This window comes from Leucopleurus acutus (assembly GCF_964270905.1).
Source record: "Leucopleurus acutus genome assembly, chromosome: 11".
NCBI lineage: Eukaryota > Metazoa > Chordata > Mammalia > Artiodactyla > Delphinidae > Leucopleurus > Leucopleurus acutus.
The window spans coordinates 88,598,928-88,620,164 of NC_139152.1; the positions used below are offsets into that span (position 1 = coordinate 88,598,928).

At 36.0% G+C, this 21,237-nt stretch overlaps 1 protein-coding gene across 3 annotated transcripts in view; it reads right to left on the bottom strand.

Annotated features, from left to right (window-relative positions):
- The window catches only part of CRY1 (cryptochrome circadian regulator 1), a 93,300-nt gene that overhangs the window by 22,081 nt on the left and 49,982 nt on the right, over nt 1-21,237 (bottom strand). For all 3 annotated transcript variants that reach the window (XM_082850701.1, XM_082850700.1, XM_082850699.1), the window contains exon 2: nt 12,347-12,455. In XM_082850701.1, coding sequence (XP_082706827.1) covers nt 12,347-12,455 — 109 coding nt within the window. The remainder of the gene's footprint in view (nt 1-12,346; nt 12,456-21,237) is intronic.

A 21,237-nucleotide genomic window follows, 5' to 3' on the forward strand; every position in this document is an offset into this window, starting at 1 on the left:
TGAAATAAACCCCACTGATCATGATATAGTATTATTTTAAAATATTGCTAAATTCTATTTGTTAATATATTAAGGATATCTGAGTGTGTGTTATGGGGGACACTTGACTATACTTTTTTTTTCTTTCTTAAAAGTTCATCAGGTTTTGGTATGAGTTATGCTGGCCTCATAAACAGGTTCAGTGTGCCCAATATTATCCTCTGTTTTCTGAAAGAGTGTCATAAGACTGGTATTATTTCTTTCTTAAATATGTGGTAGAATTCACAAGTAAAGCCACCTGGGAACTGCAGTTTTACTTATTGGAAGGTTTTTATAATTACAAATGCAATTTCTTTAAGAGAGGGCTATTCAATTTTTCTTTCTCTTTCTTCTGAGAATTTTAGTAAGTTGCACTTTTCAAGAATATTTTTCATTTCATCTTAGTTGTACAATATATTGGTATTATGATGTTTACAATATCCTTTATTATGTTTTTAAAGTTTAGAGACTCTCTCGTGATGTCCCCTTTTTTATTCTTGATTAAGGTAATTTGTGTTTTCTCCCTTTTTGGCCCTGATCAGTATTGCTAGGAGTTTATCAATTTTATTAATCTTTTCAAAAGAAAACTGAACTCTGAATCAGAGTTCAGTCAGTAGACAGAAACCACATTAGTAATTTGAACAGGGAAAATTTAACCTGAAGAATTGTCAGCAAGTAAAAGAAGAGTTAAGGCTATATACTGTCCAATATGGTAGATAACCACTTGCCACTGAAGTGGGTTCTGAGCACTTGAAATGTGGCTAGTTGGAATGGAGATGTGTTATAAGCATAAAATATGCAGTGGATTTTAAAGACTTCATATAAAAAAAGGTTAAAATAGTTTGTTTTGTAATGATTTTATATTGAAAAGATAATATTTTAGACATACAGTGTTAAATAAATCTAAAAAATTAACTTCACATTTTCCTTTTTTAAAGGTGGCTATTAGAAAATTTTAAATTACACATGTAGCTTCTGTTGGATAGTATTGTTCTAAGGTGTCCAAAAGCAGCTACCACCTCTAAATGGAGGGAAAATAATTAAGCAATGAATTAAGAAAGTTCCCTTTCTTCCCTGCTGCTGAGATTCACACCTCATTGTATGGGGTGTGCTGACTCAAGAACAACCTTCCCTGTAGCGAAGAAACCTGCCAGAGGGCTAGGGCCAGAGTTGGTTCCTAGGAACAGCCCAGTTGGTGGCTGAGAAACTTCCTGCAGGTTATGGGCTGACTGGAGCTGATCTGTAGAATCAGTCCACTACATGGCAGAGAAATATGCCAGAGGGTGTGAATGAGCTGGAGCTTGTCCAGGAGGGCTACTGAGGTGAGGGCTACTGAGGTAAGTGCTACTGGTCCTCCCACATGCTCATTTGCTGGCTAAGGTGCTAGGAAAAAAAGTATAAAGATACCGAAAAGAAAGCCCCTTCTCTCCTGCTGTGACCTTACAAAGAACCAACAGCAATTTCTACTGACAAAACCTAAAATCAAGCCAGCCAGCAAAGGAAGAAAGTTTACAGCATCCAGCTTCAGTATCACCAAGCAGGGCAAAGAAGGGTGGATCTGGAGCCGAGAGACAAGAAATTGTTTATTCCATGTTTATTTTCTCTATTGTTTGTCTGCTTTCAGTTTCATTGATTTCCATTCCTCTCCTTATTATCTCCTTTCTTCTACTATTGGTTTAATTTGTTCTTTCTCTATTTTTTAAGGTAGAAACTTAGTTCTTTGATTCTTTTCTAATAGAGTATTGAAAGCTATTAATTTTCCTCTAAGCACTACTATAGCTGAATCTCATAAATTTTGATATACTGTATTCAAATATGGTATGTTTGATATACCATATTTCCATTATCATTCAGTTACAAAGATTTGCTATTCTCTTGCTATTCATTTTATTTTAAATTTTACTTATTTTTTATATACTGCAATTTTATTTCAATCGCACAAATGAAGTTAGCCTATAGGAAATTTAAATGAAACAGTATGGTAAAAATAGCAGAGAACCAAAAACTCTAATAAGGAACTACACCTAAAGCATGAGAATTCAACATTCATTACTGTTTCATCTTCAGTGTTGATTGACACCTGATGCCTGCAAATTTTGAAACAAACTTTGAGATCATGATGAAGAGATTTCAGCTATTCTGATTTCTTCTATTCTGAAGAGATTTCAGCACCAGCACTAAGATTTGTACATTCAGTTGGTTTGCAATTCACTTGTTAGCCATTTACATAGTGTATAGTACAGATTTGTCACAGGTCAGATCACAGTGTTGAAGGAAAGAAGCACCTTCCTGTAATTAGAAAGGATCCCCTAAACTGCACTCAGCTTAAGGCATGCAATGTACATGAGCACAAAAACCATAATATTGTGGCTCCAATGAACATAGTTTTGATAAGGAAAATAACCTAAGCTTCTGTTTCCCATTTTAATTACTGAAATCTCTAACAATGATAAAACTGTCACATAGGACAGTAAATGTATACAGTAATTCAATCAAACTTCTTGGAAAGAACACATTTTTGCTATTCATTTTAATTTAATTCTGTTGAAGTCAGAGAATATTATTCTGTAAGGTTTCAGTCTTGAAATCTGTTGATAACTGTTTTGCGACTGAACATATGGTCTATCTTGGTAAATGTTTCATATGCACAAGAAAATAATGTGCATCCTCTAGTTCTTGGGTGTAGTGTTCCACAAATATCAGTTACATCAAATTGATTTCATAGTGTTATTCATATCATCCATATCTTTATTAGTTTTTGTATATTCAATCAATAAATGAGATGTAAAAATCACCAACTATGATTATGAATTTATCTATTTCTCCTTTTAGTTTTATCAGTTTGAGATTCATGTGTTTTTATGCTATTAGTAGATAATACATATTCATGATGGTTATACTTTTTCTTTTAATACATTTCTTTCCTTCTTTCTTTCTTTTTGGCTGCATTGGGTCTTCGTTGCTGTGTGCATGCTTTCTCTAGTTGTGGAAAGCCAGGGCTACTCTTCGTTGTGGTGTCCAGGCTTCTCATTGTGGTGGCTTCTCTTGTGGAACATGGGCTCTAGGCACGTGGGCTTCAGTAGTCGTGGCATGTGGGCTCAGTAGTTGTGGCTCACGGGCTCTAGAGTGCAGCCTCAGTAGTTGTGGTGCATGGGCTTAGCTGCTCCACAGCATGTGGGATCTTCCCGGACCAGGGAAGGAACCCGTGTTCCCTGCCTTGCCAGGCGGATTCTTAACTACTACGCCACCAGGGAAGTCCAGGTTATATATTTCTGATGTGAGACTTTACTCTTCATCTGTGGTAATTTTGTCTTGAATTCTACTTCTTTATCTTACTTCTTACAAAGTACATCTTTCTCAGTCTCTTTTATTTCAAACTATGTTTCTTCATATTTAAAGTGTCTCTTCTAATCAGCATATAGTTGGTTCTTGCTTGTCTTTTTATGTAGTCTGATAAACTGTCTTTTAAATGGAGAGTTTAAAAAAGACCACTTACATTTAATATAATTATTGATATAGTTGTGTTTAATTTTATCATGTTGGTAAGTTCTCCGTTTGCCCATCTCTTCTTTTACTCCTCTGTGCCCCCTACCTGCCTTCATTTGAATGAGTAATATTTTTAGTATTCCATTTAAAATTCCTCTATTAACTTTTTAGAAATAGCTCTTTGGGTTATTTTAGATCACAATATGTATTGTTATCACAGTCTACCTTCAAATAATATATTACACTTGAATAATGTAAGAATTTACACATACTTCTATTTACCTTCTTCCTACCTTGTGTGATCTTGTTACAGATTTTATTTCTATATATGTTTCAAGCCCCACTATATTCATATTATTCCCTACAATTTATCAATATTAGCTGGTTTTAACCTGTCAATGGTCTTTTTAAAGGAAAATAGGATATATTAATATACATAACTAAAAAAAAAGTGGTCTTTTATATTTACCCATATTTTTAGTGCTCTTCCTTCTTTGAAGATTCTGTCTTTAGCCTAGAATTATTTTCTTTTACCTAGCAGAACTTCCTTTAATATTTCTTTTAAAAATAAATAAATTTATTTATTATTTTTGGCTGTGCTGGGTCTTCATTGCTGCGCACGGGCTTTCTCTAGTTGTGGCAAGGGGGGGCTACTTTTTGTTGCAGTGTGTGGGCTTCTTATTGCAGTGGCTTCTCTTGTTGGCAGAGCACAGGCTCTAGGTGCACGGGTTTCAGTAATTGTGGCGCATGGACTTCAGTAGTTGTGGCACATGGGCTCTGTAGTTGTGGCTCACAGGCTCTAGAGCACAGGCTCAGTCATTGTGGCACAAGGGGTTAGTTGCTCCAAGTCATGCGGGATCTTCCCAGACCAAGGATTGAACCCATGTCCCCTGCACTGGCAGGCAGATTCTTAACCACTGTGCCACCAGGGAAGTCCCCTTTTAATATTTCTTATAGTATAGATCTGATGGAAATAAATTCTCTCTGCATTTGTCTGACTGAAAATGCCTTCATTGTGCCTTCTCTTTTAAAAAAATGAATATTTTTACTATTTCTAGCATTTTAAAAATGCCATTCCATTGTCTTCTGGACTTTTCTTTTTAATAAGAAACCATTGAACACTCTTACTGTGGTTCCCTGAATATGTCCTTTCTCTTCTGGCTGCTTATAAATTTTTCTATCTTTGGTTTTCAGTTAATTGATTATGTGGTAAAATGTGGTTTCCTTTATGTTTATGCTGTTTGGGGTTTGTTGAGCTTCTTGGCACTGTAGGTTGATATCGTCCATCAATTTTGGAAACTCAATTATCTCTTCAAATATTTTTTTTCTGTCCCAATCTCTCTCTCCCTCTTTTTTATAGGTCTACAATTATGGATATGTTAGGCCATTTACTATTTTTCCACAAGTCTCAGACACTCTATTCCCTTTTTAAAAAAATCTTCTTCCTCTTTGTGCTTCAGCTGGGATACTGTCTTCAACTTCACTGATCTTTTGTTCTGCTCTGTTCAATCTGGATAAACCCAATTAATGAATTTTCATTTTTGATATTGCATGTTTCAGTTCTAGGAGTTTCATTTGGTTCTTTTTAATACTTTCCATTTTTGTACTAAAATTACCATCTCTTTACATAGTTTTTCACCTGTTGACTAGATCCTCTACTATCTACAGCATAATTATTGTAAAGTCCTTTCTTTATTCTAATCCCAACATCTGCATCAACTGTGGGACTGGTTCTACTGACAGTTTTTCTTTTACTTGATTGCAAGTTACATATTCCTGCTTCTTCATGTGTCTCATAATTTGTGATCATACAACAGACAATGTTATAAAAGACTAGAAACGCAATAAACAACATTTATCTCTAGAAAAGTGCATAGTCTTTGCTCTGATAGAAGTTGAATTGCTGGAGTCAGTAATTGAGCTGGGTCTGGGCTTTGTTGCTGCTGTAATTAAATTTCATTCACCACTGGCTTCAAATATTTTGAGGGCAGGATTCAGATTTTTCTTCAACAGGGCTTGAAATGTGAGTATTAACAAGACTCCAGATGTCTCTCTCGGCTTTACAGCACAGTCACTAGCTTTACAAACTATAGGACATCTCTCTCTGCTTTGCTGTCTACCCAACAGCTTTATGGTTGCTAAGGACTTCTCTGTTTTCTAGCCCTGTCCCCTAATTTTCTACACCTCTGGAGGCATCTTTCTACCCTGATGTCCTGTCTCCAGCTTCAGTGAACTGCTACTTTGCACTAAGTGAATGCCCAGTGCACTTCAATGAGGGATTCCTCTCTTCTGCCTCGCCCCAGCCTTTGGCACACTGCCACTGGTACTCCATGAAGGCACTGTAAGAAAGAACTGGAGAGTGGGTGTAAACTTACTCTGTGACTAGGGCTTCCTGAAATTCTAATCTGCCATGTCAGCCCACATATGACCACAAAAAGCTTGGTAAAATTTCAACTGGTTTCTCTTCACTCTCAACTATGGTAGAATCCCTTCTCTTCCTGCTGTGATTTCAGGGATGTAGCCATGGGTCTCTTCTTTCCCATGAAAGTCTCATCCCTTTATGCAATTTGGTTTATTTAGGTTTGTGTCATCAACTCTCTAATAGGTTAAAAACAAACAAAAAACCTATGATATTGTGGCATATTTACTTCCTTCACATTGTTAAGACAGGAATGTTGGTCTACTGCAACTTTCTACATCTTAACCAGAGGTGGAAGTCCCTATCTACTCTTTAGCCCCGGTTTTATTTTAAGCAACACGCAGTTAACCTTTGAATTTCAATAGTAAATATAACAATAAGTTTGCATGTAGTACTAAAATATATTCATGTGAAATGAGTGAATATTCACTTTGCAATTTTAGGCACTAAGATTCATATCTGTTTTTGTGTATCACAATTATTTGTTTAACCATTCAGAAGGCATAATATGAACCACTAAATGGATGTGCAGTTCTTAAAGTCACGAGTAATACTGTGAAAATAATTAAGAAACATAAAATTTTTAGAAAACAAAGTTATAAATAACAAACTTCCTGGGAGAAAGCATTTAAAGTAGTATAATTACATTTAAAAATGTTATCTCACAAAATAACCCAAACATAAAGGTAAAGCTCTAAAAATTTCCACGCATCCATCCATTACTCCTTCCTTTACTCCATAAATCTAGTCTCAGGGTTTTAAACACAATTTACATGTTTAAGGTTCCTAAATTTAGTACAGACTTCTCCCCTGAGCTCTGGACTTGAATCCCACTCAACAAATACATTCAGAGGTCTAAAAGGCATCTCAAACTTAAAATGTTAAAAAAGGTGAACTCCTGATTTTTCCCTAAACTTGTTCCTCCTATATAGTCTTCCTCATCTCACTAAATGGCAACCCACTGTGTCATTTGCCCAGGCTAAAAACCTAGCAGTCATCCTTGACTCTCAAATACCACATATAAACAAACCCTATAGTCCTATTTAAAAAATATACCCAAATCCTACCACTTCTCAACACCCCTACTGCTACTCTAGTCCTAGTCACCATCATCTTGTTTCCAAATAACTGCCATGGTCTCCTAATTGATCTTTCTGCTTAAGTCTTTACAGCATTTCCATTCTCCAATATCTATTCTCTATAGTCAGAGTGATTCTTTTAAATGTAAGTGAAATCATGTCACTCCCCTACTCAGAAATGTCCCATGGCATCCCATTTCACTCAGATTAAAAGCCAAAGTCCTTAACATTGTAAAGCCCTGTGATCTGGCTCCTGCAACCTCTCTGACCTTATGTCTTATTTTCACTCACTGTGCTCTGGCTAGAGCACACTGGCCTCCTTCCTTGCTGTTCCTAAATAAGTCATGGCACACTTCCACATCAGGGCCTTTGTAACTGCTGTTCCCTCTGCCTGTGACACTCTTTCCCCAAACTGCAGTAGCTTAGCAGCTTAAAACAACTGATTAATTCTCCAAGTCTGTCAGTTAACTAGATGGTTCTTCTGTTGGTCTCACCTGGGCTCACTCACAAGCTTGCAGTCGGCTGGCAGCTTGGCTGCTGCCAGAGCATCTAAATGACCTCTCTCACACATTTCAGACCTTGGTGCTGGCTGTTGGTTGGCCCACTCTCTCTAAACGTGGTCTCCCATAATTTGACATTCTAGCCCAGTCCTTACATGGTACAAGGAGCATTCCAAGTGGGCAAAGGTAGAAGCTGCAAGGTCGCTTGAGGCCTAGGATTTGAAACTTGGTATCTCCTTTGGCACTCGGTATCTCCTTTGGCACTTAGTGAAAACAAGATATAAGGCCAACCCAGATTTAAGGGAGTGAGAAAATAAACTCTACCTTCTGATGAACAAGCTGCAAAATTTTGTGGATTCAATATATCACACCCCAGATATCTGCATGGCTCAATCTCTTCATATATTTGCTCAAAGGCTACCTTATCAGTGAGGCCTTCCATGATTCCATATAAAGTAACTATCCTTCCCTCACCTTGGGACTTTCTATCCCACATTTTATTTTAGTACCTATCACCACCTGACATTACATATTTACTTATTATTGGCCTGCTTCCCAATATAGTGTAAGCTCAGTGAAGGTAGGAACTTTTTCTGTTTGGTTCACCAGTATACCCCCAGCACCTTGAACACTGCCATGTACATAGCAGGCACTCAATCAATATCTGTTGAATGAATTATCTTATTCAAATGAGCATGTACCATGAAATAATAAAGCAAGAATCCAAAATGACTCAAAAAGCATAATATAAATTTATGCATGTGAAACGTTAGTGGCTTTATATGTCCTTCTTTGATTTATTCTGTGATTTTGAACAAAACATTTTATTATGCTTCAGTGTGTCCATCTATAAAGACTTTAGACACATGTCTCTGTCTCTTGGATATAATGGGAATGTTTTAAACCAATACTTTAAACTCTTCATAAAAAGTTTCTGCAGGCCCTAGAATATGCGTGGTCTTGGTAGCTTATCACTCTGGCACCAAATGTAGAAGATATAAGATTTAACTGCATAATAATAATAATTTATATAAGATACCTATGATTAATACTGTCATTCAAGTTTTGCCTAGGCTAGTGTCTGCTAAGTTTATCATTTATTCAGTAGAACATGAAAAGAAAAAAAAAAAAAGCCATGTTGTCAGCTTATATTAAGTTAGAATTTAACTGAGAAAAATTCTAAGTAGAAAACACGTAAGAAAAAACAAGTTTATCCAACATAGATGTGTGTAAAAATGTGTTTATAAAAATGCTCTGGCCCCATTCCTAAATCTACTTAGTATAAACAGAATTAAATGAGTGAATGCTATAGAAAGAAGGTGCACACTAGAGGAGACGTCAGTACTGAAATCACTATTTCCACCCCAGTAAACTAAAGGTACTGTTATCAGGTCTAAACCAGTTTTACCTCCAATGTGGGAAGCTGGATTATTTACCTATTAAAGTTCTCACTATCTGCTGTACTAGAATAATAAAACCAGAGACAGTAATGTAAATGAGTCAGCTAGTTACTGACAAAAGAATCTTCCTCCTCAGAGAAGCTGGGGGTGTAAGGGTTAGGGATGAGAAGGAGACCTGCTTTTTATCGTACATACTCTTGGGCTCTTTTTTGGAAACACATGCATATAGTACCTCTAAACAAAAAGTAAAAATAAAAATATCAATACAATAAAAAGAGGAATTAACTCCCTCTATGGTTCAGACATATTAAATAAATCTGAAAGTTTTCATAAATGACATTTTATATAGACTACTGTATCAGAATACAATAATAAGCACTCTAGGTATATTAAAGTATATTCACGTATCTGTATTTTATGGCCATTGCATAAACCATTGCCTCTCTGCCAAAGTAACAAGACAGGACATCATCTATATACAGAAGATAGTTTGATCCAATAATATGTTACTTCAGGCAGAAGAAAGCTCAAAATAAAGAACACAAAAGACTTGCGGAGTTAAACCATTTTTTTAAAAGCAGGTAAATGTTTTGTTATTTTAAAGGTACTTAAAATCCTCTTAAGATTCATTTTACTTATAACACATGGATTTAGATAGGGTTGAGCAGTTATTCACATATACTTTTATACTTGTGAGATGCTGATAAACTATCACCATTGTTTTTGATATCCTTTCTTCTCAGAGCTCTTCCATGTACCTAGGTTAAATTCTGACTCTAAGTAGCTACAGTAGTAAGAAAACTTTTTTTTTTTTTTTGCGGTACGCAGGCCTCTCACTGTTGTGGCCTCTCCCGTTGCAGAGCACAGGCTCCAGACGTGCAGGCTCAGAGGCCATGGCTCACGGGCCCAGCCATTCTGCAGCATGTGGGATCTTCCTGGACCGGGGCATGAACCCGTGTCCCCTGCATCGGCAGGCAGACTCTCAACCACTGTGCCACCAGGGAAGCCCGAAAACTTTTATAAAATAAATTTTCACTAGCTACAACTGTTGTATTAGCCAAACTCTAAACATTAAAAGGTTCTTTCACACTGCTGAAAAAAAGGCTAGGTAGTGTTGGTTTGATTCCCAGCACTGTGGATATTTCATTCAGGAAAAGGAACTGTTTTCTTGTGCATTAGAAGTAGAAAAAATGCTATTATAAAAATTTGATGAATCAAACAGCTGCAAGAGAAAAACAGATATACATTAGGAATACTAATGGTAGTAAATAGGAAGGGATAGATTAACAAAGCCAGAAAACTCAGTTTCTGGTCTGAACGCTTCCATGAGCTAGTTTTATGACCTAGGTTAGCTCATTTAATCTCTCTAGGACTAATTTTTTCATTTGGAAAAAAGAGGGGGAAATAAGATCAGGAGATTTTTAAGATTCTACCAAGTTAAAAACATTACAGTTTTGTAGCATGTCAATTGTTACAGCCCTTTGACTCAGGAAGTCTTACAAGAATTGTCCCACAAATGTACTGGCACATGTGAGCAAAGATTTCTCTTTTGTGAACAAGGATGTTCACTGACAGCATTACTTGTATTAGCAAAAGGCCTGTGGAAAAATAACTAAATGTTCAATAGAAAGCTAGTGAAATAAATTATACCCTCAAAAAATTAAAAATAGAACACAGATAATATGGTAATATGATCCAGCAATTCCACTCCTAGGTATTTATCTGAAGAAAACAAAAACACTATATCAAAAAGATATATGTACCCCAATGTTCATATCAGCATTATTTACAATATCCAATATATGGAAGCAACCTAAGTGCCCTCCAACAGATGACTGGATAAAGATGTACACACACACACACACACACACACACACACACACAAACTGAAAGATTACTCAGCCATAAAAAAGAATGAAATCTTGCCATTTGTGACAATGTGGATGGACCTGGAGGGCATTATGATAAGTGAAAATAAGTCAGACAGAGAAAGACAAATACTGTATGTTTTCACTTACATGTGGAATCTAAAAAACAAGCAAACAAATATAACAAAACAGACATAGGCTCACCAGATACAAAGAACAAATTAGTGGGGACTTCCCTGGTGGCGCAGTGGTTAAGAATCCACCTGCCAGTGCAGGGGACACTGGTTCGATCCCTGGTCCGGGAAGATCCCACATGCTGTGGAGCAACTAAGCCCGTGTGCCACAACTACTGAGCATGCACTCTAGAGCCCGTGCTCTGCAACAAGAGAAGCCACCACAATGAGCAGCCTGTACACTGCAACGAAGAGTAGCCCCCACTCACTGCAACTAGAGAAAGCCCGGGCATAGCAACAAAAACCCAAAGCAGCCAAATAAATAAATAAATTTTAAAAAACCAAAAAGGAACAAATTAGTGGATACCAGAGGGGAGTGGGGTAGGGGTAGGGGTGAAACCGGTGAAGGGGATTAAGAGGTATAAGCTACCAGTTATAAAATAAATAAGTCACAGGGATATAATATACAGCTCAGGGAATATAGTCAATATTTTATAATAACTTTGCATGGTGTGTAATCTATAAAAATATTGCATTACTATGTTGTACACCTGAAACTAATGATATTGTAAGTTAACTATACTTTAATTTAAAAAAAAATTAACAGCATATCTATACAATGCAGCTATGAAGCCATTTAAAAGACTGAGAAAGTGGGGCTTCCCTGGTGGCACAGTGGTTGAGAGTCTGCCTGCCAATGCGGGGGACACGGGTTTGAGCCCTGGTCTGGGAAGATCCCACATGCCGCGGAGCAACTAGGCCCGTGAGCCACATCTACTGAGCGTGCGCGTCTGGAGCCTGTGCTCCGCAACGAGAGGCCGCGGCAGTGAGAGGCCCGTGCACCTCGATGAAGAGTGGCCCCCGCTCGCCGCAACTGGAGAAAGCCCTCGCACAGAAACGAAGACCCAACACAGCCAAACATAAATAAATAAATTAAAAAAAAAAAAAAAAGAAGACTGAGAAGGTAACATGGAACAATCTCCAAAATATAAATATATGGTTATGTGAATAAAGCATGGCATAGAATGGTATAACATAGCGTGTTCTCACCTTGGTTTTAAAAAGGGGGGATGGTTAACATTCACACAAACACAAATATGTGTATATAAACACATACACATATGCATTCTTATTTGTGCAAAGAATACTTCTAATGAATACACAAACTGGTAGTAGTTGTTGCTTCTGAGAGGGGAACTGTCAGTTTAAGGTAGAAGAAAGAAACTTTTCATTGTAAATCATTTTTTTCACTGTCTGATTTTACACTGTGTAACATTCTTATTAAATACAGAAAATATCCACAATATTTCATTTATAAGCACTTATATTTCCCATACTTTACCCCAAATACGTGTCTTCTCTGACAAAAGATTATTTTTTTATGCAAAGATTTTTCCAATAACCTTGAAAAGCCTGGGAAACACATCTGCTGGTTGTCCACGAATCACAAACAGACGAGAGTTTAATTTTCGCAGATTGGCATCAAGGTCTTCAAGACACTGAAGCAAAAATCTAGAGAGAGGAAAATATTATTTAAATTCTTTAAAATATATATTTAGAAGATATAAAGTAATGTAAAATCATGTTATTCTAAAATTTGAAATGCCACCCCATCACCTTTTTTACCTCTTATCATCTTATTATTTCCAGCTTATATAGAAATTACTGTTTCCAGAAATCATATAATTTTTTTTAATTACAGCACAAATTTCTCAGTATTTTTTAATAAAGTTCCTAAATTAAATTGCTAACTCTCATTAAATACGGGTGACTGTTAGCAAAGTTTAATTTGTAAACATAAAAATCATATAAAGGGACTTCCCTGGTAGAGCAGTGGTTGAGAGTCCGCCTGCCGATGCAGGGGACACGGGTTCATGCCCCGGTCTGGGAAGATCCCACATGCCGCGGAGCAGCTGGACCCGTGAGCCATGGCCACTGAGCCTGCGCATCCGGAGCCTGTGCTCCGCAACGGGAGAGGCCACAGCAGTGAGAAGCCCACGTACCACCAAAAAAAAAAAAAAAAAAATCATATAAGAAAGTAGGGACTTCCCTGGTGGTCCAGTAGTTAAGAATCCGCCTTCCAACACAGGGGATGCAGGCTCGATCCCTGGTCGGGGAACTAAGATCCCACATGCTGCGCGGCAACTAAGCCTGCACACTTCAACTACTGAGCCTGTGTGCCACAACTAGAAAGCCTGCGTGCCACAACTACAGAGCCCAAGCACCCTGGAGCTCATGCACTGCAACTGCAGAGCCCACGTGCTCTGGAGCCAGAGCGCCACAACTAGAGAGAAGCCCGTGTGCCACAACTATGACCCACCACAGCCAAAAATAAATAAATAAATATTTAAAAAACGAAATAAAGTAATTAAATGAACTGATCTCATTGTTGAAACTTGTTGAAATAAATTCAAGTTCATATAGGAAAGCACCTTGTAAAATCTAGAACATTTTCTACTGGAAAAAAAGGTAACATCCTATTTAATCACTCTGAGCAATCGTAATTATCTATGTACGAGAGAGAAAGTATAATGCCCATTTTCAAATTTCTAATATAATTAAAGAAAAAGAATTTGATAATAAATAGACGTTAAATTATGTGGCATTAACTCTCTGAGTGTAGAGAATGCCAGACTAATTTTTTCAAAAAAGGTTTCATGATGCAGGTGGAGCTATAGATCTTTTTTCAATGAAATAATTATCAGTAAGTCTTATGTATAATAGATATCTGGGGAAATTCTGGGGCAGAGGCAGAAGACTGCTTACTTTGCATCTTCCATTGGGAAGAAATGGAGTAGCCCACAAGAGCAAATCCAAAAGAGATATCACCCCTGGAAGGTTCAACCTCATTGTTTGCCTCATGTTAATTTTCTCTAATATTTCATCTAGATTCTGTTCCTCTCAGCTGGATATATCTTATTTCCTCTCTACTCTGTTTCTTCTTTGTTTTTCATCTTAAATATCTATCTGCCTTTTCTACAGGCCATGTGCTCTTTCAGAATAATGATTGTGTCTTACTTGTGAGAAGGAGTGGTTAAAATGAATGGAAAGGCATATTTCAGAACTGCATTGTTCAATATGGTAGCCACTAGGCACATGTAGCCATTTAAATTAATTAAAATTAAAAATTCAGTTCCTCAGTCACACTTGCCACATTTCAAGGCCTCTCAAGAGCTACATGTGTGCCTAGTAGCTACCATGTTGGACAGCACAGGTGAAGAACACTTCCATCATTGCAGAAAGTTCTACTGGACAGCATTTTTCTAGAAGATTATTCAGAATAGATCATTTTGTTGTCTTTGCCCATTCTGATCCCATAATTTCACCAAGAAAGTCTTGTTAATTTTCTACAACTGTAGTTATTAGTGACATCAGTATACCTAGTCAAGTTTGATATTCCTTTCCCTTTAGGAATCATCATCTCTACGGGCCTGGGAAGTCACAGTGCTATACTCACGAGGATGTTAAAGACATCCCACCATTTCACCTTAGGAAGTCTCACAGTTGTCCGTAAACAAATATATACTCACATTTATATTTCACCACATCCCCTTTCTGTCTTGGTTTGGAGTTACCCCCCAATACCCAATCCCCATCCCAACCCACCACTGCCAATGTGTAAATACTTTAGGGAGAATATTGTTGTTGTTTGTTGTTAGAGCAATATAAAAGTATCTAAGTTTTGTAGAATTATCTGTAACTATAAATAACTTATCATGTTTGGTGATAAATGTTTATTGGAAAGCATCTAGTTTTCTGTATTTGCTTGGCAAAAGAAATTTTAGAGCCTGTAGTATTCAGATCAAAAATTAAGAAGTTGAATGAACTAGCAATTTTTAAGTTTTCTTAAATTTAAACAGTACAAAACTAAAATGTCCTGGGAGGATAATCCAAGGCAGAGATAATCCTCAAATCTCTTTTGTAGTATTAGTTTCAGTATCTTCTCTACCAGAGCTGGTAGTAAGTAGCAAGAGTTCACCATATTCTACTTTTTTGGTAGAAAAGTTTTTATGTAGTACAAGTAGGTCAATGATAGACAACAAGATGGGAAAAGAAAAAAAAAGGATCTGATTCATTTATAAAATGAACAAGTAAGCCTGAATTAGTTAATAATTAGCCCTTTATTTTTCCCTTTCTTGTTCACAAGCTGAATAAGCGTTCTTAATGCTTTTCAATAAATACTCTATGAACCAAACAAACATTGTACAGAATGACGTGGGCTGAAGCAATGGAAAAAGTTTTGCAACCATAAAGTTAATTTTGTTTTGGCACTTCGTAAAACAAAGGAACAGAAGCTGTATTGCGGTATGATGTTTTTCTCCCATAGATGTTATTGATGGTGTTTTTCTTCCATGGATGTTATTGTTTATATCACTATAATTTCACATAAAGATTGCAGAGATACAGTGGACTCAAATAGGTATTTCAGAAAAGACTTGTGAAGAAGAGAAAAAGAGCAGGATGGAGGAGAACATATCAGTGATGCTGTCCTTGTTATAAGGCTTTTTGCACTATGACTTTTAAAACTGTTGCATATATTATTTTGATAAAATAAAATTTACTTTGCATATATCTACTTGTTAACTGGAAGGATACTCACCAAGCTATTAATAATAGCTACCCTTGGGGAGAGGGAGTTTGGGGTGGGGGTAAAGAAGAGAGAAACATACACTTTTTTAAAATGTCATAAGAGTTATAAAATTGACAATTAGCATATTCATTCAAAGTAGAACAAAACAGAAATATTATATACTGTAAACCTGGTTTAACACACAGTGAACATATTTTCAAAGCAACAGACATACTTCTATGGCATCAATTTTCATGGTTTCATAGTATTCCATTCCATAGATGTCCCATAATTTAACAATTGATAGCAACAAGTTACTATCCCTCAATCAATCCTGAAAAGTTCTAATTTCCTCATCTGTTAAATTGGAATAGTAACAGGGCCCATATCATACTATTGTTGTGAGAATTAAATAACATATGTGAAGCTCTTAGAACAGTGCCTGACCCATAGTAAGCATGATTATATAACTGCTATTTATTTTTTTACTCTCCTCCTTCCTATCACTTCTATTCTTGCTACAATAATTCTATCCCTTGTTATCTCTTGCCAGTATTATTTGCTGCAATGCCTTAAAATGGCTCTGCCTACCAACAATCTCTCTCCACTCTTATCCATTTTATACACAATATGAAATCTTCCTGAGGCACACTTTCCTGTAAAAAGGTCTTCAAAAATTCATTCTCTATAGAATAAAGAACAAATTATTTTGTTTGACTAACTTAGGGTTCCAGGGTTCATTTCCTACCATTCCTCTTTCCCTCCCGCCAAACCAAACTACTTCTCTTTTCCCCACACATTCAATCTCCTGGAATTTGCTCCATGCTCTTCCCTCGGCCTGGAGTACCTTTCCCAATTCCCATGTCTTTAAGTTCACATTCTACTAATCTTCAGTCTTCCACCTGAAAGTAATTTCTCCATCCCCTAAACCCTCAAAGGACATAACCTCATCCTAGAGAAACTTTCAGATTGTACGTTATATGATAGCTATAATATATAGATCACCTTCTCCTCAAGGATTTCAAATTAAGTATCTGTGTCTCACTCCTAACTACACAGTTTTCTTTACCTGTCTTTTGGATTCTACATTTGGCAAACAAATCTCATCACGTGCCTTACACAATTTGTTGAAAAGATCAGAAATAGTAGAAAATAACCTATAGAGTTGTCTTGAAAATCTGCTGAAAGGATAGAAAGAGCATAAAATAACTAGTACTTGGTAGATATTCATTCAGCAGAAGTTATAATTATTCTCCCTTGGGAAAAATTTATAGTTTTGAAAGAAGTAACATGTATTTCTATATGTAAATACTGGGGCATGACAACAGAAGATAATGAATTAGTTAATGCCTACATCTATATACATAATCATCTTGATCTCTTAACTTTCTCTGAATGTGACTTTGAACAAAGGTTTGATGAAAATCTTTCCCACAAGGCAAGGCAAATGTGAATATGAATATATATACAACAAGATACAGTGCAATTAAGACCCTGAATCAACTAATCTCTAAGCATATAATTCTTCCTTGATAATACCATAAAATCTCCAATACACCAAGTTCAAAATATCAACTCATTGACAGGTAAGATTTCTTTTTAGTGCTGAAGGAATAATGTTACTTCAAAGGGTACTCTATAGTCTAACTTTTCATCCTTTACCCTCAACTGGGAAGAGAATGAGTTCTGCAAGAGTTCAGATTCAATGTGTTTCAGAGAACACACCAATTTCAAACTTTATATATTACGAATGCATGTACCTAAGAACAGGAATCCAACATTGAATGGAATGATTTAATACAATATATTGAAATTGCATAAGGTACGTTTTTTTTTTTTGACCCCACCGTGCAGCTTGCGGGATCTCAGTTCCCCGACCAGGGACTGACCAGGGCCACGGCAGCAAAAGCCCAGAATCCTAACCACTAGACCACCAGGGAACTCCCGTATAAGGTACAATTTTAATAGGGACTTATTTTCAGACCTTATCCAATTTGGCATGTTTACTGTTTTCTTGAAACCATACCCATTAGAAGGCTCAGTTAATAATGCTATTAACTACATGTAACAGGTTGATTTTTAAATAGGCCAAAGGGTAGTAAAACTCACTATGTCCCTCTGCATAATTGTATTGCCTACACAGAAGAACAGTTCTTATACTATTTAATTACAATACTAACTGCAGCACTTCAAAATAAATTGAAGAGGGGTTAGGTGAGAAAATATATTTCTTCACTTTAAACATTTTAAGGATTTTTTTTTTTACCTCCAGCGATCACTACCTTATTGCTATTAGGAAAAATTACATGCGGTGTGTTTCTTTATGCTGGTTCCAAAAGATGATTTCAACATGAATCAACAGAAATAGTTTCTTAAAGTAGGTCATTGCTATAGCAACCAGTGGGCAGTTTGGTATACTCCCCATAACAATGACCTACTTTCCAGCCTATGCTAGTACAGCTTTATATAACTAGAATTTCTAGTTCTGTCTATAAAATAGTCTAAAAAAGGCAACAGTAAGATACGACATAATCCCATTCCTGCTAAAAACAAGGCATTATGAATTAACACGTATCATACCAGAATAAAGCCATCTGGTTCTGCACTTTAGTTTATAAAATATATCTTATCACATGCTCAACAATGAAAACTACACTTAGAAGAGCTAAACCAAAACAATTCATTGCTGACCCTAGAGAAGTGATTTACAGACTATAAATTAAGATCATTAAATCACATGCAAAATATCTTCTCTTCTACCCTTCCTCCTTGTGAAACAACAGAGTTAAATTTTTTTAAATAAAAGTTCTGGATATACTAACTATAATAAAGGAAAAAATGGAGAGTCTCAGTCATTAAGCAGTCATTGGTGCTTCATTAGAAGTTCAAAAATTATAAATAGCAATTTGTCTCTTTATAAATTGAATAAAGTTTACATATGCTTTTTTTATGGTTTGTAACAAATTTTTAGTGCTCTTATCTAACATTATTCAAATTATCAGAATATTTGTGATATACACTTTCCCTAAAGAGAACAGTTTAATGTTGAACAGGATTAAATATGTATTTTAAAAGCAAAGTTTATATTTTTTCCAGGCTCTAATGGTTCATAAATCAGTGGCTCTAAACCATGACACAACGTCACCTTTTATAACAAATATTTTTCACTGCCTTATTTCAAATTCTGAAATGAAATTCATAGATAACATATCCTTATATACAATTTTAAAGCATTAATATAACGCTCCAATGTAATATATGAGAGAAGTTTAAGTAAAGTCATTTATATTTTTAAAAAAAGCAACATTTACTTACCATAAGTAAATATCTGGGTATGAAACAAAAAGACAATGAATTAGTTGGATGCCTGCACCTACATACAGAATCACTTTAAATTCAACAGCTACAAAAACAGAATGATACAGTTGTATTATTGGTGACTCAAATACCATAAGTGTTACTGCCTTTGGTTTTCTGTAATGTTGAGCAAGATTTAGTAGAGGTCTGGACAAAGTTCAATCTTCCCTTGATTCACATTGGTGATCAATATATTTTAGGAACACTCAGTGTATATTAAAATTGTGTAAAAAATACCTAGTGTTTACGCATAAAAATGGGTTTAGGCTCTAGATTTTGAAAATCATGAATAAGTTTTTCACTTACTAGATGTTTCACGAAACATCTAGTATAATATTTGAAAGTTATGTGGGACTCAGGACAACTATTTATTTTGAGAGACTGTCCTGAGCACTGCAAGTTTTCCATCCTCAGTCTCTCCTCATTAATTCCACTAGGACCCTCCAATCACTGTGACTACCAAAAATGCCCCCATAAATTCCCAAAACACCTTCTAACGAATGACATTCATTATCCACATAATATTCTTGATTTGAGGAATACAAAATAAATGATATGAAATTCCAACACTCGAGTGTAACATTTAGAAAAGAAACTTGAAAATGTACATGATGTATATGAATATAACAGAATCTGTTATGGCAGAATGCAATATATATTATAAGAGACACATATGAATACCAGTAATTTGCTTTGAACAATCAGGAGGGAACAATCACTTCTGGATTTTTTTCTTTTTTTTTGAGATGGGGAGAAATTTAGGCAAAATTTTCAAGGTGATGGTAGAGAGGACTTGCAGTATTAATATAACTTTACTTGATAGCTGAAGACAGGAAGGGAGAATTATTGGCCATAGGAATGTAACCACCTTAAAGTCTGGGACTAGGCCTTGTTCACCACTTCACAGTAACTAGACAATGCCTGACATATAGTAGCAGTTCAAAAAATATTTATCTAATGACTAACCAAATAAATAAATTAATGAAAGCAGGAGAAAGGGACTTTTAAAGACTTGATTCAATAGTCAATGGAGAAGTAAGAAATGTGAGAGGGAAAGAATGTCTGCTGGACTAGGTACTTTACATATACTATATTCCCAACAACTTTATAAGGTATCTCATTTTAAAAATGAATCTAAAACTCAAGGACATCTTCCAAAGTAACTCAGCTAAGCAATCAAGTAAAAAATTTTTTAATTTTGATGTGTCTGACTCTAAACCCATGTTACTTTCCTGAAGGATATATAATAATCTAAAATGTTTTAGGAAAATTAGGCTGGCAGCCTAATTAGGAAAATTAGGCTGGCAGGACATAAAGACGACTAAAATACAGCTTTTGCCTTCAAGATGAGGGATGAGCATATGTGTCAATTAAGACAGAATATGTTAGGTTACACTGAGGTAACAAACAACTCTCAAAGCTCAGTGTCTTAAAATAACTAAAGTTTATTTCTCACTCATGCTATGTATCAACTGCAGGCAAGGCATTTCTGCTCACATTTAATTGGTTAAAGCAGGTTACATGGGCAAGCCAAACTTCAAGAAGGCAGAAGCATAAACTTCCTGCAGGTGAATAATGGTGAACAATAATAACATCTACCATAATATTCAAACCAACATTGATATATATGTCTTCATATTTCTTAATGAAGGGTATATTATGGCAGCACAGAAGAAATCAAACTCTGTGTGTGGGGGCAGGGGAAAGGAGACAGGAGAAGGCATGAGGAAGAAAACACTTGAACAGAGTTCGGAATCTATAGGTGTTGATCATGAGGATCAAGTAGGAAAGATCAATCAAAGGAGAGAAAACAGTATCCTTAAATTAAGAAACTCATAAGAACTGTGTTGTTTGGGTCGGGGGGAGTGAGGAATTGGGAGAACGACTACAAGTAACATACTTTCTAAGTCTAAGCTGTATTTCCCCCCAACACAAGTGTTATCACTTTTCAAAATATTCAAAATCAATGTCAAAAGAAACCTACTAACTTCTGTTGCTGACAATACATTGGATTAAGATACCTTAATGGAAATAACTAACAAAAAGTTAACAAAAAACAACAAAAGGAAACTTTTAAACATAATTCACTGGACTGTCCCAAAAGTAAGGAATCATAAGAGGTTAAGCAGAGTGCTAAGGTCAGCTTTAGCCTTGAGGATTTCTACAGAGTCCTGGAAAGCTTAAATATAATCCAGGTTGAGGAGGACAGGAGATAAAACCCAAGGCCCATCCAACTGAGGAAACTAATAATAGACCCTCAATATAAAACCGGGGCTTTAAAGAGCTCCATCCACAGTTCAAATGTAAATAAGACATAAATCTTAATAGGACAGGAAGGAAACTTGCCTGTCTCTACTCAGTCTGGGC